General features: G+C 46.5%; 1 protein-coding gene across 1 annotated transcript in view; it reads right to left on the bottom strand.

Annotated features, from left to right (window-relative positions):
* Positions 1-21,588, bottom strand: part of AGRN (agrin) — a 306,032-nt gene that overhangs the window by 281,938 nt on the left and 2,506 nt on the right. The window contains exon 2 of the mRNA XM_084822037.1: positions 5,304-5,565. Coding sequence (XP_084678163.1) covers positions 5,304-5,565 — 262 coding nt within the window. The remainder of the gene's footprint in view (positions 1-5,303; positions 5,566-21,588) is intronic.

A 21,588-nucleotide genomic window follows, 5' to 3' on the forward strand; every position in this document is an offset into this window, starting at 1 on the left:
TCCAAACCTGTTAACCCTGGCTTCCTGGTTCGAATGTAATGGGCAAGGATGGTTAATTGAAGACTCCTTGAGTTATCACAGCATGAGGACAAAGCAAGCAGGTAAAACGCTTGCGGATATGTTGGGTTATTAAGCTGAGATATGGTCATCCAAACTGGGTCACAGACTTGCCTGGGCTTTAAGATCTGCCTCGGAGGCCCTTCCTGTGAGGGAGTACAAGAGACCAGACCTTTTTGGTGGTAGCACCACAGCTCTAGAATGCCCTTCCAGAGGGAAACAATCAAGCTCCCTCTTGACTGTCTTTCAGGCCAAAACTGGAAATGTTTACTCTAAATATTTAGGCAATTATCTAGCGATATGGTTTCCCTTCCTGACACACATGGATTAGGAGAAAACTTTTTTCTTTTCTTTTTGCAAAAAGCCATTGAATATAGTCCTATAATTATATTTTATTAAGAGAGATGCAAAGTTTATGCTTAATTGGGCAATACATTACTTTTTCATGCCACCAGACATTACCTGTATGTAAGATACTGACAGTATTGTGAATGCCAGTCTCTACTATAAAAATTTTATATTATTATATTACAGTGCTTGTATTTCTATACTGCCCTTAAGTATAAATGTTCCCCATGTGTCTTGAACCAAAAAAAAAAAAAAGAACAAGACAAAATAAACATAACAAAATTTAAAAGAACAATACACACTGGTATTTATTTACAAAATGTTTGCTATATATAAATCAGCTTCCAGGCATCAGAGTGAAAAGAGGGGCACTCTAAGCAAGACCTGTTCAAAACACAGTGCAATCCTATATATGTCTACTCAGAAGTAAGCCCTGTTGAGAACAATGGAACTGACTACAAGGTAAGTGTGTACAGGACTGCAGCCTTAAAAACAAACAGGAAGGCTCATATGGAAAGAAACCTAAAGAATAAGCTAACTGGACCCAAGCCATTCAGGGTTCTACTTGGCAGAACCAATAATCTGTTCTGTTTGCTGATGATAATTATTATTATTATTATTTTATGATGATGCGTGTTGTTAAGCCCCTTTCTCAGTTTCCCTAGTGGAAGAAAAAACAGAAACTGAACAAGACTTAAACAAAACACCATTGGGGAACCTTCCACCCACGGGCCAAGTTCAGCCTGCCGGCGCACAATCCCATCTGTCCCACAAAGGCCCCCAAGGGAGGCCTCGCCTCCTCCTGGAAGCCCCGCCCCTTCACAAAGCCACACCCCCTCAGAGCAGGGAAAGGGGGCGAAAGAGCAGCTCCCAACTGGGCCACAACCTTCCCCCGTCTCTCATGAATGGGGCAGACCAGGCCACATGCCGGCAGTATGGGGCAGCATCCACTTTGGGGAATGCACTCCAGGGAGCTGATTTGGCCCTCAGATTGGACGAGGTTCCTATTCCCAGCCCTGCAATAAACAACCTGGTTTAAGAAGGGGGAGTGTATTTCAAACTGGGAAACGGCAGAAGGGCCAGGAACGTTTTCTCTGCGGACTGACTCATACCAAAGGGGGGGGGAGGCCCAGGCAGAGAGCTCCTCCTCCTTGCATCCGCTTTGCCCAAAACAACTGTTCTTCACCATCCTCCCCCATTTGCCTTCATCTTGGCTTGCTCACAGGAGTGACTGAAGTGTTCAAGGGCAGTGCTGCAAATATTGCAACCTCATCCGCAAGTTACTGGAAGGGGGCAATGGGCTAATTCAGGGGAACTTTGACCACAACTAGGCTCAGGATCTCTACAGCGTACAATACCGTTTCCTGTGATTTCTTCCTTCTGCTCCTCCCCTGCCTTCCCCCCTCCCCCTTCTCTCTCTCTCTCTCTCTCTCTCTGACTTCTTCCATTGCTGGGAGCCCATGTCTTTGCTCTCTCACTCCTGCCAGTGTAATGGATCACAAAATGGACTGAACAAACTCTTTTGAATCTCTATGCTGCACCTGCATTGTATACGCAACAATATTTGTGAGTGAAGCTGTTTTCCTTCCTTCACTGAAGAAGGGTATCATCTCCTTTTATTATTCCAAGATAGCCGTGTGTGCACGTGGGGCTGATAAATGCTCATTCCATTTTGCCTTTGTTTTTTTCTCTGCTATTTGCCTTTCTAATAGGAGCCCTCATTACTAAATAATCCCATCAGGAGAGCTTCTTGTTGCCGTTCACCTGGGGGGGGGGGGAGGATTAAAGAGTCCTTTGCTCTCCAAGAATGGAGCTGAAATACACAAAAATGGAGGGAACAGCATGGGTGGACCTTTGGTTGCCCAGCCTGCATTTGAAAAGGTCCAGATGCCAGTCCTGTGAGGTTTGCTTTAGCCTAAACTCTTTAGGTGTGATGGTTTTTGCTCTGGAGACCCCAGAGAGATGGGGGGGGGAGGGGAGGCAGCAGGCAGAGGAAGAGACTTGCTGGAATGTTTATTGACTGCCTTGAAGAGGATTCCAGCAGCCTTCTGGATTATTTGTTCACCTGCTCCTTGGGCAGAATTTGCAGAGCCCACCGGAGGTGGCTTTGTTTGCAAAAAAACAAGAATCGATGCAGCCTCCATGAAGCAGCAGAAAGTCAGACTTAGGAACGCAAAGACATGTTCCTAAGCAACACTGGATTAATCATGGATCATGCGAGGGCAGGCAGGGGCATCCCGCTAACTCTGAGCCTGCCAGAGCAGAGCAAACGATTCATCTAACCCAGCATCCTGTTTCCAGCAACAGCTGGCCAGATTTTCCCAGGACATCTACAAACAGGGCACAAAAGCAACAGCTCTATGTCTCCCTCCAAGTAACTCTTATTCAAAGATACACTGCCTCTGAACATGGAGGCTTAATTTAGCTGTCACAGCTAATATGGGAAAGTATTCAGTGTGCTCCACATGCCCCTATATGCTCCCAAGCTGGATTCCAATTCGTGGAGAAGGTCCAACGTACGAATAAAAATGCAGAGCCGGAAGCCACCGGGATCAGCGGGTACTCAGAAGCTGCCGGGATTGGAGGCTTCCGTATAGCGGGTGTTAACCCGACGGGGTGGCACCCTTAATTTTTTTACTGCTTTTAATGTTCTTGTTTTTACTGTTGCAAGGTTTTATTGTTTTAAATTGTTTCACACTGCCTCAATGGCTTTTTAGCAGATAAGGCAGGATATAAATGTTAATAATGAATAGAATACATAAAAAACAGTCCACGGCTTGAGAGCAGGCCACTTGAAAGACCACCTTCTCCCATATAAACCTGCCCGGGTCTTAAGATCTTCAGGAGACTACTGCCTTCAGAGGCACATAATTTATTATTATTATTATTATTATTATTGCATTTCTATCCCACCTTTTTCTCTCTTGCAAGGAACTCAAGGCGATTTACATGGTCTTCCGCCTCTTCATTTTATCCTCATAATACTCCTCTGAGGTAGGTTAGGCTGAGAGTCAGTGACTAACCCAAAGTCCCCCAGTGAGCTTCATGGCCTGAGTGGGGACTAGAACCCAGATCTCCCAAGTTGTAGTCCAATACTCTAACCACTACACCATACAGCTGTGGCTCACTGGCATTCGGTGGCCACACAAAAGAGGGCCTCGGTGGCCGCTCCCTAGCTGTGGAACTCCCTGCCAAGAGAGGCTGTGTTCCCGCCCTCCCCGCTGTCCTTCACTGGCAGGCAAAGACCCTTTTATTCAAACAGGCTTTTGGCGTATAAGCGGGTCTGTTGGGTTGGATGCTATATTTATTCTGTTATTGTTGTGTTTTTAACTGTGTTTTAATGCATTTGTTTTCATTATTGTTTTCATCAAGTTTTATTTATGATTGTAAGCCACCTAGAGTGCCATTTTTCTTAGCAGAAAAGCAGGGTACAATATCAAATAAGTATTTAATATTTAACTTACTTAAATAAAGGAACACAGCACTAATCTCTTCCCCTCACCCAAACTTGGCACACCTGGTATCCAACCCACACTGTCTGCTTGCCAGCTCTCCGCATACTTTACCGCTAGCCTACCCATCCCACGAAATTATCATCATCCCGCAAGGTAGCTTTGCACCCTTGGCCTGGTTTTCACAAACATCAAGTTTGTGACAGTACATCTGTTTGAGTTGTACCACTGCTGGCCAATACTCCTCCATACAAAAAGATTGCTCCCACACAGAATGTTAGCCCATCAGGAAGATTAGCCTTCACCTTACATCCTAGTTTTCTAGGAGCAGGGATATTTTTGTTTTTGGTATGGAAGAACAGTCCCATTTCCCTCACCTGCAGTCTGCAGCACCAACAAAATAACTCTCTCCCCAACCATCTGGCTGTCCTAAATTACACTGCTGAAATGACGAGAGCTTGGGGGTAAACTGGGAGTAGTTTTTTGTAAGGAAGGAGTACATGCTTCATTCAGTTTTGAGACTCAAAACAAATTTCTGGGATCTAGTTCTTAAATCTTTTGCACCAGGATCCAGTTGGCGGAATTCTCAGTTCTAGCAAAAAAACAACAACAAACAAGTAGATCCCACAGGTCTGAAGTGTACCCGACCCTGGCCAACCTCACAGGGTTTGGGGTGGGGGGTTTAAAAAAAGAATGGGTCATGTTCTCTGCCGTAACAGCCTTCAAGGCAACACACAACAACAACAACATTAAAACAACTAAAGCCTTGGAAGAAAAAGTTGAAAGCAAACATGTTTTTTTTTAAAAAGGAGAGATAATCAAGTTTGGAAATCTGGAGCTACACATATAAAACTGCAAACATTACCATTTTTGGATGCGTCTGGAAAATAATTTTTGCTGAAGCTCAATATTATCACAATCGGTACAAGCAGACACCATAATCAGGGCTGTGTACATCTGTCACAGGACTGCAAAAGGTGGTACTGAATGCATGCTATTCAGCTGCCCAACAATCTCAGCTTTTAAAAAACATACACCTATTAAGTTTCTAGTCCTCATGATTGCCAAGTCATGTTTGAAAGCATGTCAGTGACAGCTGGCAAGATCTCAGAAGCCAGAGAGGCAGATGAATGAGATTCCTAGAGGTTTGGAGGGTGGAGGATTGTTAGGTCCTGGCCCCTCCCCATGGCACACAAAACCAGAATAAAATGATGCAAAGAGGCAACAATTGCTGAACAAAAGTGACGTGCAAAAATAAGTGGAGAAAACTTATTTGGCTCCATGTATGTAAGGCTGCAGTTTCTGGATTTCCAGGGGGGAGAGTTTTGATATTATTGAGCCTTGAGTGTACACAGTTCTAGCCATGCTACGCCTAAGAGAAAGATGGTTGTGGGTTGTGAGCTGTGTGGACCCCTGAGCCAAATTCTGAACACAGGCCAGACCTACCTTCCACGCAATGTTCCACCTCCTCCAGATTGCGCAGCGTAATCCGCATGAGGCTTGAGTTGAGCATCAGTTCATTCTTGTGCGCAGGCCACATATAGTGCGGGGCAGGGTTAACAAAGAAAATCCGTGTGTCCCCCGTGGATACCTGGTTGTCGCAGATCAAGGGATCCCCAAACCCCCCAATCACCACTTTATTTCCACCGTCCAAGAGGATCTCGTGAGTCACAACCTCTTTGCCTTTCAAATACCTCCAGACTCTCACCTAGAGCAAAGAAGGAGAGAGGACATGATTACGAAAGAATCCCCACAGACTCTTAACATTCAAGACCCTTGGAAAGAGCAGTAGGGACGGTTCATCTTTACCCATCAAGCAGGCAGGCAGGCAACTGCAGCTTATAAAAAACACTCACCGGGAAGTTAATTTCATTAGCTACCCTGCAAGAAGCCATAAAATACTGCAGTCAGAAAGATGAAGCAATGAGGGAATTTCGTCATTTTAGTTCACATCTCGTTAGGTTTGTTTCTCCCTCCCAACATATTAGCCTACTGTTAAAATGCCTTCCACCCCCAAGTCCGCTCCCACCTTGAACTGGAGTTATGGGCTGAATTGCCTCCTGCTCCAAACCCCCCCTTATCCCCCGTTGTGGTGATGGCATTAAAAAGTAATTAAAACAATGTCATGGGTGACGATGAGATCTATCAATGGCTACTAAGTAACCTATAAAACTATAAATAAACTATAACATACTAACAATGGCTATATGGTATCTCCATCTTCAGGGGCAGTCCAACTTGGAGAACCTATAGCTGGGGAGGAACAACATGAAAAAAACCCTTGTGTTCCTGCCCTGCTTTGGGGCTTCCCAGATGCACCTGGCTGACTGCTGTGGGAAACAAGACACTCTTCTAATGAAACACAGCTCATGTTAGCATAATTGCAGTTTTGCTCATATTTATTCCTCCCACAATTGTCTAGACTTGGACTGTAAGCTCCTTGGAGCAGGGACCTGTATTTTCTCCCCCATCCCCCTTACATCACTCTGTCAAATGTCATGCACCTGGAGAGCACAATAATTACCCTGGGACTGCAGAGGTGAAGGACAGCACTCTCGGGCCTCATCCATCTGTGAGAGAACCAAGCGCCACAGGGAGGCTGCATTTCCCAGGAAGAACATCATAGCAAGGGGAAGACCAGCCTGTCCCCATCCATTGGCTAGAGAAGGAAACAGGCTTCCCTCTCCCAGAATGAACTCTCCTGCTTTGATAACCTCTTGTCTGGATTACTGCAATGAATTATATGTGGGGCTGCCTTTGAAAACAGTCTGGAAACTTCAGCTGGTCCAAAATTGGGCAGCGAGACTGTTTACGGTTCTGGCCAGCGTTATCATATTATGCTAGTACTTTTCCATCTGCACTGGCTGACTTCCATTTCTGGGCCTGATTCAAGGTGCTGGTATTAACCTTCACAGCCCTAAACAGCTTGGGGCCAGGTTATCTGAAGGATCGTCTCCTCCCATATGTACCTCCCCAGACCCCAAGATCATCTTTAGCAGTCCTTCTCTGGGAACCCCTGTCAAAGGAATTCAGGTGGGGTGGCTTCCAAGAAGAGAGCCTTTTCTGCTGTAGCACCCCAGTTATGGAAGGAGCTTCCCAGAGAGGCTTACCTGGCTCCTGCATTGTGCCCTTTCCAGAACCAGGTGAAGACCTTTTTATTTTCCCAGGCATTTTAGTCCTTTAGTTTTAAATCTGTTGTTGTTGTTGTTCAGTCGTGTCCGACTCTTCGTGACCCCATGGACCATAGCACGCCAGGCCTTCCTGTCCTGCGCTCTCTCCCGGAGTGTGCTCAAGTTCATATTCATTGCATCGGTGATGCTATCTCTGCATTGCTGCTAGGTTGTATTTTGGTTTTACTTTTATACTGTAGTTTTAAACTTTTAAATTTTTATATTTTACCTAGGGAGGCAGTGGACTCTCCCACACTGGAGGCATTCAAGATGAAGCTGGATAGCCATCTGTCAGGAATGCTCTGACTTGGATTCCTGCATTGAGCAGGGGGTTGGACTCGATGGTCTTATAGGCCCCTTCCAACCCTACTCTTCTATAATTCTATATTGTATTCCATGGTGTATTTTGTGATTTTCATTGTTGCGAACCGCCCAGAGAGCTTCAGCAATTGGGTGGTGCAGAAACATAATAATTAAATAAATCATAAGAAATTTGTTACCAAGATCTAGCACCTGAGTTTGCTTGGGGATTTTTTTCCTCTTCCCTCCCACTCCCTTTTCCTTTGGTGTTGTGTCTTTTAAACTGTAGCTTGAGGGCAGGGACTGTCTCATTTACTGATCTTTGGAATCCACTCTGGGAGTCTCTCTTCCTTTCTTTGGCTGAAGAAAGGGGTAAAAATGCTTTAAATAGTGTGTGTGTGTGTGTGTGTGTGTGTGTGTAAATAAAATACTTCAGTGGCAGACCAGCCTTATGGAAAACTGTTCCACAAGTAAGAGACAGCAACACTCCAGTGCGCACCACAGTACATACGCATGCGCACACACACCCCTGCAATTTCTTGGGGTGGCTTTGCATCTCAGCTCCTGAGAAGAGAGAGCAACTGGCTCTCAATAGGCAAGCAAGGCATATACCTTGACTTGACACCATAATCGGGTCTACAGGCCCTTTTGTTCCTGTCTAGGCACGTCCCATGCTCTCACTGCCTGCGTCAATTTGGGCACAAATGCCAGAAGTCACCCACCCATGGTTCCCCGTTCCCCATGTACGCCTCTGCGATTCTGAGAGGATGAGCAGCTCACAAGCCATGACAGTAAACAAACCAAGAGAGAGGATTCGAAACATTGTGGATGTTGGTTGCATCCACCCGTGCTGCTTCCACAAGGGAAAAAACAAAAACAGACACTCAATAAAAAGGCCAAAACTAAACTCTAAAGTGAGAAAGTCATGGAGCAACCTTGCACAGGGATGGGGGGGGGGGCTCCCATCGATCAGAGAGATTAACGCTGCAAGGTTTGCGACCTTGACAACATGGCCAGGAAAGTGACGTGGTGCTGAGATCAGGTGGAACCACAACATTTCTCCCACGTCAGAAACAGTGGTGTAACAGGACACTTTGAAGTGCAGGCACTCTCTGACAGTCCCTATAACAATTCCCCCAGGGAGAATCCTAAAATGCAGGCAGCTGCATTGATCCATATCAACAAGCCAGTTCTATAGCAGTTTTCATCTCCACCAGTTCTTTATTGCCCATTCAAGGCCAATCCACCCCAAACTACTTCGCATTGCAACAGGGAACAATATAGTGTTGCTGGGAAAATTCATCCCTCCCCCCAGTTACTGGGAGGATTGAAGCTACGCTCAGAGGGAACAGAGAATTCTGAGGGGGGTGGCAGATGATGTCTGTGTCCCTGCTAATCAAAAAGTGCCCCTGCTGCATCCCTGTGAGCCGTGCCACCACTACACCAGTTTGGAATGGGAGCTATATAAACGCTGGAGTCAAAGGCAAAAGGGTTACCCGTACAACACCACCTGTGGACTGAGAGGGACTGGATCTTGCTAAACCAGCCTTTCCCAATGTGGTGCCCTCCAGATGTTCTGGACATCTGAACAAGGCTCAAAAACTGGAACAGGAAGAGCTTTTATACTCCTTGCTATCCAGAAGGATCCAGTGGCCAACCTAGGTGGGTGGAGTCAGTCCAGGGCCTAAAGGTACCTCTCCCACAGGGCTGCCACATGCATTTCAGTGGCTCACCCCACGGGACAACTGACCACCAATCCCAAAAGATACAGACACCAAGACAGCATAACAGCTAAGAGACTGTGCCATGAACTAGGCAGTCCCTAGTTCGAATCACACTGGTGCCACAAATCTGGTCTTAGGCGAGGCACTCTCTCTAGGGCTCAGTCCCTCCACCCGCAATATGGGGTTAATATTCTATTAGCAGCCAGTCCACCTGGCCCCAGCAGAGGGGGGCAATGGAGGCCACTCCACTGCCTTGGTTGGGGCCAGCAGTCATGCCAACTTCCTCTCCCAGGAAAGTCTCTGTCAGTGGCCATTCTACCCGGTCATAAAACATGCAAGTTTATAAACACTTCGTAACATTTTTCGGCCCGTTCTAAAGAATTTTGTTTTTCTTTGTTACTGTTTTCATGTATTGTTGTTTTAAATTGTGCACTGCTTTGTGGGCCCAAGTGGGCAGAATACTGATAATATTTCTTATTTATTTATATTATTATGAATTAATGCCTGAGTTTGCCCCTCCTTATCCTTTTTCCTTGTGTATCATGCCTATTAGTTTGTAAGCTTGCCACTTTTCTTAATCTTTGGTACTGCACCTAATGGGGGAAAAAGCTTTAGATACTTAATAAATAAAACTGGTCTGCCTTGCAGGATTGGTGTAAGGATCTCCAAGGTCAAAGCATGTGACATGCTGTGAAGATCATAAAGGGCTATATAAACCTCCCCCCGCTAGAACTTTTTGGGTGTCGCCAGCACAGCCATAATATTGCATTAACCACATCGACCCTAGCACCAGGTGGGGCTAATAATCATTGCGGGGGGGGGGGATCCCAAGAACCAGCCCTTGTGCTTGCTATAGAATTCTGTGTTGCTCAAAAGCTTGCATACGTATACCAATAATTTGACACCAAATGCTTCAGGATGGTGAAAACCCCAGGTGTGCCATGTTAAGCACAGAAAGCGTCTCAGTATTAGAATGGGCAACAAAAACAAACAAGAATGGGCAACAGTGTGTAATTCAGGGCAAAATAAATAAATCCTAATTTCACACATACACCAATCGGTTCTGAACTGGCAGGGAATAAGTTGCAGGGGGGGGGGGGATCTTGGACTTGTGGTGAAAAATTCAGTGAAAATGCCAATTCAGTATGTGGCAGCTGTGAAAAAAGAAAATTCCATGGTAGGGATTATTAGGAAAGGGAGTGAAGAAGAAAATAATGACAGCCAGTATCATAATGCCTTTATGGAAGTATATGGTATGGCCACATTTGGAATACAGTGTACAGTTTTGTTGCCCCAATCTCAAAAGAGAATATCGTATGGAGCTATAAATGGTACAGAAAAGAACAACTAAAGTGATCAGGGGGCTGAAACCACTCTCCTATGAGGAAAGGTTTGGGTCTTTTTTGTTTACTTGGATCAAGACAAGTGGAAACTGCAACAAAGTGCTGCAACGAAGTGCTGCAGTGGAGTGTTCCAGTTCCAGGTGTTGGCCTGCCCTGCCTCTTCCAAGATATTCCCTTTCCCCTCCCAACAGAGAGTCAGTCAGTAGTCCATGACACTGAGCAGACTCAGTCCACATTGGACTGTTTTGTGGGGAGGGTCCTCCACACTCGAGGCTTTTTTTCCCCTCTAAAGTTTTTTGTACTTGTGCAAAACTCAGGATTCCTCTGAAGCCCGCTGATACCTCCCCCTTGCGTGTGAGACACGCTGCTTCGGCATTCTGAGCTTGCTGTTAGCATATATGACAACGGGGGGAGGGCCCAAGGACAAGAGCGTTATAAAATTATTCATGGTGCGGAGAGAGAGATTTCTCCTTCCTCTCTCCTAATACTAGAATCCAGGATCACCCAATGTCATTGGTGTGGCAGAACATTCAGGAGAACCAAACACTGCCAGTGCCAGGTTCTGGAGGGTGCTTGGGCAAGACCTCCAGGCATCTCCTGATCCTCCTCCTCACCGCCACCGTTGTCTCCGCCAGAGCGAGAGTAAACAAGCAGGTGGAATGGTGAAGAGGAGGAGCAACTCCAGGGGGCTCTTGTCAGTGGGCCCCTGCTGGGGTGCAGGCCCTCAACAGGTACCCAACCATGCCTACCCTTGATGCCAGCACTGCAGCCAAACAGAAAATTCTTTTTCATGCAACAGCAGAGAATTATTATAGGGAAATTTGTTCACTGCCATACGATGTAATGATAGTGACTGGCTTTAAAAGGGGATTAGACAAATTCATGGAAGAGGACGAGGAAGACGGGATGGTCTGTCAAGAACTATTAGCCATGACAGCTAGATGGAACCTCCAGGCTGAGAAGCAGTATATCTCCGTGTATCCGTTAGTGGGGGGCAACAGGAAAGGGACAATGCTCTCATGCCTGACCAGTGCTGGGAACTCCTGGAAGTAACTAGCTGGGCATGCCGGAAACAGGATGTTGGGTTAGATAAGATCGTTACATGGATTTGGCGGGGCTCTTTTAATACCATCAACAGGAGAGCCAAATTGGAAAGGGAATGGGTTACAAAGCTGATTTCCTTCCCCTTGCCGACTAGAAAAAAAAAAACAAGGAAAAGCCACACTCCTGCAAAAAGAGGAAAGGAGCTGAGCTTCCAGTTCTGAGAAGCAATTCTCCTTCTGCCCCCCCACCTTACAGTGGCTGCCACTTCAAAAATTCCCAGGGTGGGCCTCAATTTCCTAGTGCAAACGCTGCTGCATTTCGCACAGGCAACTGGCAGCGTGTCAAGCTGCCAGAGCCACGCTTCAAGGAAGGGGGAACCATCGCAGGCAGTAGCTTGGTTCCCCTTCTCACCATACACGGAAATTTCCCTCCCAGGTTCATGCTAGCAATGATCCACATTTCTCTGCACACGAAGACTCTGTGGCAAGAGAACAGCCTCTGACAGGGCACAGAAAGGAGAAATGTGCACATATACACACCCCGAAGCTCAGGTTAAAAGGGGCCATCCAAAGCCGCAGAGTTGGTGCACTCAGCTCTTCCCCAGCAGGCGCAGCGCCAGCTTAAACGGTGCCAAGGGAGGTACGAAAGCCCTCAGCACCAGCTGTTTGCCAAGCTGCGCCCTGCAGGTACACTTTACCCCAGATTCAAGTTGAGGCAGAAGAGGGGGGAGAAGAAAACCACAATGAGCCCCACCTGCTCTCTTTGTAAAACAGCAGAAGAAACAGAACTGGAACCTCGCGGGACCCAGCAGGGCAGGGCAAAGCCGTATCTCCTTTCAGCTGATGGGCCCTGGTATCCCTCCCCCTGCAAGCATCCATTCCGCCACAGCAGCCTTCCTCAATCTGGCGCCCTTCAAATGTTTTGGATAACAATGCTCGGGATTCCCGACAGTTGGCTATGCTGGCTGGGGCTGATGGGACTTGCAGTTCGACACGTCTGGAAGGCATCAGGTTGGGGAAGGTTGGTCTGCACCGGTGGTAGCATCACTTACACAGGATTCTTTCTCAGCCCTACGTGGAGACGCCAGGGATCGAACCGGTGACCTTCTGCATGCAAATCAGGGGCTCTGTCGCTCAGCCACGGCCCTTCCCCTGTAAGGCGTAGTGAAGTATACATGCTAAGTAATGTTATGTTTTCAGTATGGAGAGATATCCAGGGAGACTTGGGTTCAAATCCACACTTGGCCACAATGCTTACTAGGTAACCTTGTGCCAGTCTCCCTCTCTCTCTCAACCCAGTCTACGTCACAAGGCTGTTTTTCAGGATAAAATGGAGGAAAGGAGGACATCTATGCCTCCCTGAACTTCTGGAAGGAAGGGCCGGATTTTTAAATGTAATTTAATAAGCAATCACAGGTCGGCTGTGGGTTACACCAAACGTAAAGACTTGGCACCAACCCTCTAGCAAGTCCATAATGTCCGCAAGCTGCTTGTATTCTTTTCTCTTTTTTAGCATGAACGTGCTTCTGCTGTCAGCAAGGAGAAGGCATGAGAGTCTAATTCTGCAACCCATGCTTTCAACTCCTCATTCACTGGCAAGCAAATGAATGCATGGGACTGGAAGGTCATACATCAGCTGTGACAGCCCTGCTCAAGGGACACCAAACTCATCAAGGGCAATTAAGACTCCTCGCCAAGTGAGTCACCAGGCATGTGCAGAATTTTTCAAAGATCATGAAGGAAGAACCATAAGAGGATCAAGCCAGAGGGATAACAGCTTGGTTAGACCCATTCCAGTGACAAAAGTGTATTTGAGAAAGATTTATAAGGCAGGGAGAACAAGGGACATGGACCCAAAAGAAAAAAGGCTTTTAGCAAACATCTTAAATTTAGATTGGAGCTGGGAGACTTAATGGGCATAACCAATCAATTATGGTGGGAAATTCTCATTAAGAATGTGTGGGATTAATCAGAACTGTCCATCCCCCCCATAAAAAGGGAGCTAGGGAGATCTGCCTTGTAAGGGAGACAAGCGTCACAGCCCATATTTTTCCTTGCAAGACCTTCACCCCATGGGATTCCTGTAATGTCATGGAATGTCAACAAACATTCAAAATGTCTTCAACAGAGCATCGACTATTATATGGTCAGAAAACCTGCCTAAGGACAGGGGTGACCAAAAAGAAGAAATGGGGTCTGCAGCACAGAAGCTCAAGAAAGAGGTGGCTGTTTACTCCGAAGTAAATTCCGCTGTCTTCCATGGGGCTTACGCCCTAGAAAGAATGTCTAGAATTGTAGCCTTCACAGGACTGAATCTCATAAATGTTGTTTGTGTATATTGTCTGTGTGTTTTTATATAAATGGCTTTTAAACTCTGTGTAATGCATTTTAATGTTTTAACTGCCGTGAACCACCCAGAGAGCTTCGGCTATGGGGCAGCATAGCAATGTAATAAATGATGATGATAAATGGATTTGAGCTAACTAACCAGCTAATTCTATGGCTGAAGGTGCTTATTGGTTGACATTTAATTGGACCAACTGCCTTCTACACCTAAATACCTAAGCCCGACACATGCTGCAAGCCTCTTCCTTATATCGACTGTCAAGCATCAGGACCCAATGGAACCATGTTTGCTTACTACAAGATTTTGCCTTGGGGACCTGACTGTGACCTGGATGCACAAACGTCCACCCTTTCCCTGTAAGCCAGCTTGTTTTGTGTTGGGGCTGTAGCTCAGTGGTAAAGTCCATGCAGAAGGCCCCCATTTCAGTCCTCAGCATCTCCAGGTAAAGGTGGGAAAGAGCCCTGTGTGAAATGCCAGGGAGCCTCTAACAACCAAGTGCAGACAATACCGAGCTTGATAGTCCAATGGTCTGGCTTGGCAGAAGGCAGCTTCCTATCTGCCTGGGACAAAACAGCAAACTCAAAGAATGCCATTATTCTTGTACCTTAAAATACACACCTCCCCACTGACACCACACTGATCATCCATGCTGACAAAGAGCCCCGTGTGACTCAAAAGCTCATAGCCAACATCCCAAGCAGAAACTGTCCCAGACAAAGGCAGCAGCTCATTTGCCCAGGTATTCTGGCCACTCATTTCTGACTCAGAGGAACAGACAATGCCCTCTTGATTCTGCCTGCTTAGTCACTCCGTTCAAGGGAGGCAAGATTAGCCCATCTCCATCCCAGCACCTGCCTTCTGTCCTTTCCTCTTTTTCCTCGATTGTTAATCAGCTGGCAGGGAAATTAATGGCTGTAAGCGATCTGCAACTGTTTAGACAACATTAGCTCTAATTTCTTTCATCAGCTCCATCTCATTTATCTTTGTATATATCAAAAGCTTCAGCCTGGGAGGTTAGAATTTAACCAGCACAGATAGAGAAGCTCAGCATGACACACACAGCATATCTTTTAGGGCACATTTACGCAGACCACCCAATCCCAGCTAAAACATTCCCAGCTGGAGATGTGCAGCTAGTGCAGGGGAAAGACCAGAACAGCCAAAGGTTTCTCATTGCAACAACAACCCAAATAGGTTAGAAGGCCGAGCACTTTAAAAATCAAAGATCTCTTATCCAAGCAGTTAGTTATCTTCTAACAGGTGACACAAGAGAAAATTAGGTACAAATTAGTGCTGAGCTGTTGGGGGGGCATTTCCTGAGGAACATATTCACACTATCCATCACTTGCCGAGACACAACCTGCCCCCATCTTCCCTCACCAGGAGAAGCAATGGGCAAGCCGCTTTATCACCAACATAGGCCCAGGTCCAAAAACTGATGTGCATTGCTTTTGGATTACATGTCTCTCTTCACACATATTTTAAGTTCCTCTACACAAGGCCAAGGAAGACTGGCACAGTTCACATTAGATAATACTGCTGCCAATGGGACCTCCATGTGCAGAGGCAGTATACCTACAAGCACTAGATGACGGAGACAGACAACAGGGGAGAGCTGTTTCTGCCATGCTCCACTGATAAGCTGCCCAGGGGCATTTAGATGGATACTGCTTGAACTGGGATATGGATCTAGACGGACTCTTGATCTTATGTTATAGGCGTGTTCTGAACAGGCAAGCGAGGAAATTAGGAGACTTAAACCACTTCTGTTTAAAATATGTTGATAGCCCTCCCACAAAAGACTTTTGGGATATAGGAAGCTACCTTAGACTATTTGTGCATCTAGCGCAGTTTTGGCCTTCCCCAACCTGGTGCCCTCTGGATTTTTGGACTACATCTCCCAGCTTTCCTGACCATTGACCAAGCTGGTGGCGGCTGATGGGAGTTGAAGTCCAAAACATCGGGAAGGCACCAGGTTGGAGAAGGCCTGTCTACACCAAGGGGCAGCAGCAATCCATTGTTTCTGGAAGAGAAAGGTCGTTCCCAAACCCTGCTACCTGGGGGGCTTCCAGACCAAGAGGTCTGAGTGCTACCAATTGGAAGGTATTGTGTAGCTGCCTTGAGGGCCATTCTCATGCTGGAAAGGCAGGGTATAACGCAAATGAATGAATTATTCCATTTGAGAGCCAGGTACAGTGCTTAGAGTGTTGGACTGGGAAGACCGGGGTTCAAGTCCTCACTTGCCCATGAAGCTCACTGGGTGACATTGGGCTAGTCGCTGACTCTCTGCCTGACCTACCTCACAAGGTTGTTGTGAGGATAAAATGGAGAGGGGGAGGACCATGTAAGCCACTTTGGGATTCCTTGCAAGAGGACAAAAGGCGGGATATAAACATAGCAAATAAATAATAAAATAACGGATTTCCTGCATTAAGAAAAAAAGACAGACGGCGGGGAGGGAAAACACATGAGCATCACAAATAGAAAATGATGATGCTGGGACACCTGTAAAACTCCATGAATGAGTCAGGGCATGATGAAATAAAAGCCTCACCTGGGAAAAAAAAAACCCTGATCCTTTTCTCTAGAGATGCCAGAGATTGAACCTGGGACATTTTGAAATCTTAACTTTATAATCCTTTCATTCCCTTATACCAAATGTTTGAACAGCGAGAATTATCAGCCTAGCTCTGCAGAACCTGCCTTGAAAGGACCCCTAAAACAGAATGCAACGTCCTTTGACGCTGATTATATTATCCTTCAATACACTTTAATCACATTGTTATCCTTAGAAATCAGAGTGATGGAAGGACGGATATTCTCCACTGTAACATGCTTATGAACTGTTGCGGGGGTAGGAGGTATTCTAATCTAACATCACTATTGTCGGTATGGAACGGGGGGGGGGCAGTCCTTTCTGAGTAAGTGACACAGAGTAAAAAAGGTGTGGTCTTGCAGAGGTGATGCAATTCCATCACACCTCAGTTCTGGCTCACAATCACTAAGGTTTATTAGAATCCCTCCATCCCCAATATGTTGAAGCAGGGGGAGTGGATCCATACTTTAACCACCACTTCAACTGCCCAACACGCTCAAGGGATTATAAGGGTTGCACAGGTCGATTGTAAGGATTGCATGAATCTTTAGGCTCAGAAAAAACATCTTCTTTGGAGCGGGGACAAGTTTCTTGTTTTAACTTTCACACACACACACAGTGAGAACACCTCTATTAACTTCTTCACTTCTGTCACACCTGCATTCAGAACCCCACTTTTTCCTCACATTTTTCCCACTCAGCACGGTGTTGTGGGTGCCCCATATGCCGTTGCAATGCAGAGGGTGCTGCATTTGATAAAGAACAACAAAGCGTCATCTGGCACCTTACGGTCTAACCAATTTAAGGTGCAATCCTATGCATGGTTAGACAGAAAAAGGTCCTGTACACATTTCCTGGACACATTTAAGGTGCCATAAGACTTCTTGTTGTTTCTGCTGCAACAGACGCTAACACAACTACCCCTCTAGAAATGGTTACATTTGAGAAAGGACTCTCTAGCCCAAATTCTTTCTGCTCTGGAGGACTGAATTCACTATTCTCAGTTCTAGAAGAGCCTGTGCTGTGCTTGTGAACCCCCAACTCCCTTAGAAACAAGCACTTGACCTTCCACGATTAAAAAGATTTATTTCAAGACCAAACGCAAGCAACTGGAGAACCACACACCTTACAGCAGTGGGGGATATTTGCACATTCAGCAGCGAGGTTGCAGCAAGAGATTTGCTAGACACAAGCTCAGAAAGGGCTAAACCTTCCAGTACACTTGACTGCATGAAGGTGCAACTGCAGCCAAACCTATTTACAGTGGCCCCGTAAATTATAGGAGTCATAGTCCAAAACATCTGGAGGGTACCAGTTTGGCTGCCCCTGTTCTATAACCTTGCAAGATAGAGATGATGATGAAGAAGAAGAAGGACAAGAAGAAGAAGAGACAGACAGACATTTAATTCACCAGCAACCATGGAAAGTTAGTGTGCGTGGGGGGTTAATTACACAGGTTTAGCAGAAGAAAAATCTATAGCCAGAGGCTGGTTTTAGAGTCAAACAACAGACAGAGGTTGAAGAAACTTAACACTCACACATACACACACACAAAAGCTTATGGGACTATGTCTAGAGTCAAGTTTTCAACAAGAGGCATTCTTCCAACTGGTGGCTTTGAAACATTTCCAAGCAGAAAGTGTAAAGAGAACTTGCTCCGCTGCAGATGTTTGGGGTTGGGTTGCCTTAACAGCAGCTTTCTGAAGACGCTCCCTTCTAGGGGCTAGCCTGGCTTTTAAGAAGGTTACTCGCCATCTAAAAATACGTAATTATGTGCTGAAGCTTTTTAACTCTCCCAATGAAAAACATGTGCCTTTTGCCTTAAACAGGGAACTTATTCAGATTTAGAAGAAGGAAGGTTTTAAAAGAGAAGATGTACTGCCTGTAATCAAAACAGGAACAGATTGGTTCAAGGGATTCTCAGATTAGGTTTGCACAGAACTGAGGCTTAAAGAGATTTGGGGAAAAGTTAGCAGCTAGTTGGAAAACATGACCCAAAAAAATGGCAAGGTGAAGTGTTCACCTCCCCAAACTAATCCGTCATGAAATCAGGTTTGTATTTTTATTTTGTAAATCAATTTAACTGAAGCATAAGTAGCAAGCAATCTTTGGAAATCCCAGCAGCAGAAGCTGGAATCTATTATTATTATTATTATTATCATCATCATCATCATCATCATCAACATTTCCATACTGCCCCATAGCCAAAGGTTTACAAACATTAAAAACAAAGATTAAAATGAACTGGCAAACATTGACATGGCGGTTTAATCAGCAAGAGGAACATGGCGACAGGCAAAGAAACATCAGGAGATGCTTTATACTGAGTCAGACCCTGGGTCCATCAAGCCCAGTATTGTCGACACTGACTGGCAGCAGCTCTCCAGGGTTTCAGGCAGGATTCCTTCCTAGCCCTACCTGGAGGTGCCAGGAGTTGAACCTGAGAAATTCTCCATGCACAGCTTGTGCTCCATCACTGGCCCTTCTTAAGCACACATACCTCACCAGGGATTCCCACATGGCGTGCCCCGTGAAATAATGGAATAAAAGCTCCTGCAAGTCCCAAGCATCGGTTCGAGGATAAGGCTGTCTGCTCTCTTTGTCTATGCTTCACTGCAGAGCCAGCCCTACCATTAGGCAGGGTGAGGAATTGCCTCGGGTGGCAGATGCTGGGAGGCAGTGGGAATGTGTTCGAGGAGAGAACTCTGTGCCTTGCAGCCCATCTGCACCCCGTAAGCTAGCCTGCTGCCTTCAAGACCAGTGGAGACCGTTGTCCCACCATGAGCATGGAAGACAGATTCATCCGCCAGTTCAGTCAGCTTTTGTACACAGAATGGGACAGGGCGTCATCTTGTTTTTCCATTTCTGTACTGCCCAGTAGCTGAAGCTTTGTCCTTTGCCTCAGGCAGCAAAATGCCTTGGGCCACCTCCCCTGGAGCGCCAATTCCATCACATCTCTGCATGAGGTGTGACCAGATCCTTTCAATTGCTCTCACCAAAAATTCAGAACTACACACACAAAGGAGGCTGTCCGCTGGGCCTCTGCATGCACGCTCTGAACTTGCCTCCTTCCATTCTGGTGGCAGCAACTTATGCAGAAGAGGGTGGGCAATTCTTACACACTCACAGAGCCAGAGAGGGACCCTAACGCAGAGCCCCTGCTGCGCATGCAGAAGGCCCTGGGTTCAACCCCCAGCATCTCCAGGTAGGACTGCAAAAGACTCCCGAGTCTCGGGAAACTCTGAAAAGCTGTTGCCAGTTAGCATAGAACAGCTAGAACCTCTAGCTTCAACTCCCATCATCCCTGACTAGTGGCCATGCTGGCTGGGGCTAATGGGAGTCGGTGTCCAACAACATCTGGAGAGCCACAGTTTAACCACCACTGTTTTAGACAAGTCTGAGCTGGATGGACCAAGGATTTGACTGGGTATAAAGGCAGCTTCCTATGACATTCTTCTTGGGTTTAAGAATAATACATGCCTCCCATTTGGGGGTGCTTAAATCAGTCTTCTCCAACCTGACACCCTCGCAGTGTGTTGGACTACAACTATAACATGGACTATAACCCATGGCTGGCTGGGGATGCTGGAGGTTGTAGTCCAACACTTCTGGAGGGCACCAGGTCAAAGCTTTGGGAGACACCATGGGTGAATGAGTGAAGCTGGAGGTAGAAACAGGCTTAAGATCATGCTGTCAGTTGCTCGAGAGAAGTACAAGCCGGGGGGTGGGGACATGTGGCCCTCCAAATGTTGGACTGCAAGTCCCATCACCCTTCCCCATTGGCTGTGCTGGCTAGCCCTGATGGGAGTTGCAGTCTACCATCACTTAGAGGGCCACAAATTCCCCATCCGCTGCTGTAGGGACGCTAGGCCTTGTGTCATATGAGGTCCCCCTGCTTTATCTTAGACTTGCAGAAGCTGATAGGAGAAGGACCACACAGCTGGGCAGCAGAGCACCCACTTCGCATGCAGAAAATTCCGGGTTCAAATCCCCAGTAATGCCAGTTCAAAAAACATTCAGGTAGCAGAGGATGAGAGAGAGCAAATACTCTGGCCTTGCATAAGGCAGCTTCTGAAACTTGGTCAGCCTTCTCTGTGGGGAAAAGCAACTTTCACATGCCCAGAGGCACTCTTATCCATATCACCTATATTGCCTTAAAAATGAATTCAGCCTGGACTCAAAACTGATGTCCAGCCATCACACTTGGCTCTAAACATCTTTATTTCGGGAAGCCTTCCTTGACTGACAAGCCACAATTTGTACTGGTATTCAGTTTTTTAAAATAACATCTTTTAATTTGGTGTTTTATTGTTTTATCTTTTATTGTTCACTGCTCCAAAATCTGTTTAGATGTGGAGCAGGATATAAATACTGTAAATGAATGAATGAATGAATGGTCATTCCTGGAACCGAGCTGGCTTAAATCCAAGTATGCTAGCTTAACTGGTTTGTGGATTTCAGGGCTGGGGAGCAGGGGTGTCTGGGGTTAAGAACCCATAAACCTTTTCCTCTGCAGAGGGGTCACCAACATCCTCTTGAAAGCGATGGGTCTGAAGGTGGAGGTCTTCTTCAATCACTATTGGTGGAACTCACTCCACAAGAGCACTATGCAAGCATTACCCCACACACACAATTCCCCCCCGCCACGTTCACTGGCCCCATCCCTCTGATATGTCCCTGTCACTTGACCCCGCCACCTTCCACATGTTGGAGAGGGAAGGTATAAAGCAGAGAGCTTGCTCTGCACAAGTAGGCTTCCTGTGCAATTTAGAACCTAGCTTGAGCAACATTCTAAACCATGTGGGGACCCCTTACACATGTACTCAAGCACCCCACTTCTGACCCGTGGAAGGTGGCACGGCTGAGTGCCAGGGCTGCGACCGAAAGGCAGGGCCAGTGAGAGTAACCTTGTTCTCTCCTAAATTGCATGAGTTTACTGAATGCCCAAACAGGGCTAAGGTGGCAGCTTTAAGAGGTTATCGGACAACACCCTTGGTGGTGAGGTACTCAACTACTCACCATGGGTGAAAAGGAATTCTGAGCGGGCGAGTGAGCCGCCTTGCAGAGGAAAGACAGACCACTCTGCCCTTCCTCTGCCCACCAGGTTCCGGCATCAGCCATGGAGGAAGGCAAGCCCCCTCTTCTGCTGCCGGCCTGGAAACTATGTGGGTTGGTAGATCAGCGATGAAGCGTTCCATCAAACAAGGC

Source organism: Heloderma suspectum, chromosome 15 (assembly GCF_057233095.1).
Source record: "Heloderma suspectum isolate Gila_16-S chromosome 15, 16-S_ref, whole genome shotgun sequence".
NCBI lineage: Eukaryota > Metazoa > Chordata > Lepidosauria > Squamata > Helodermatidae > Heloderma > Heloderma suspectum.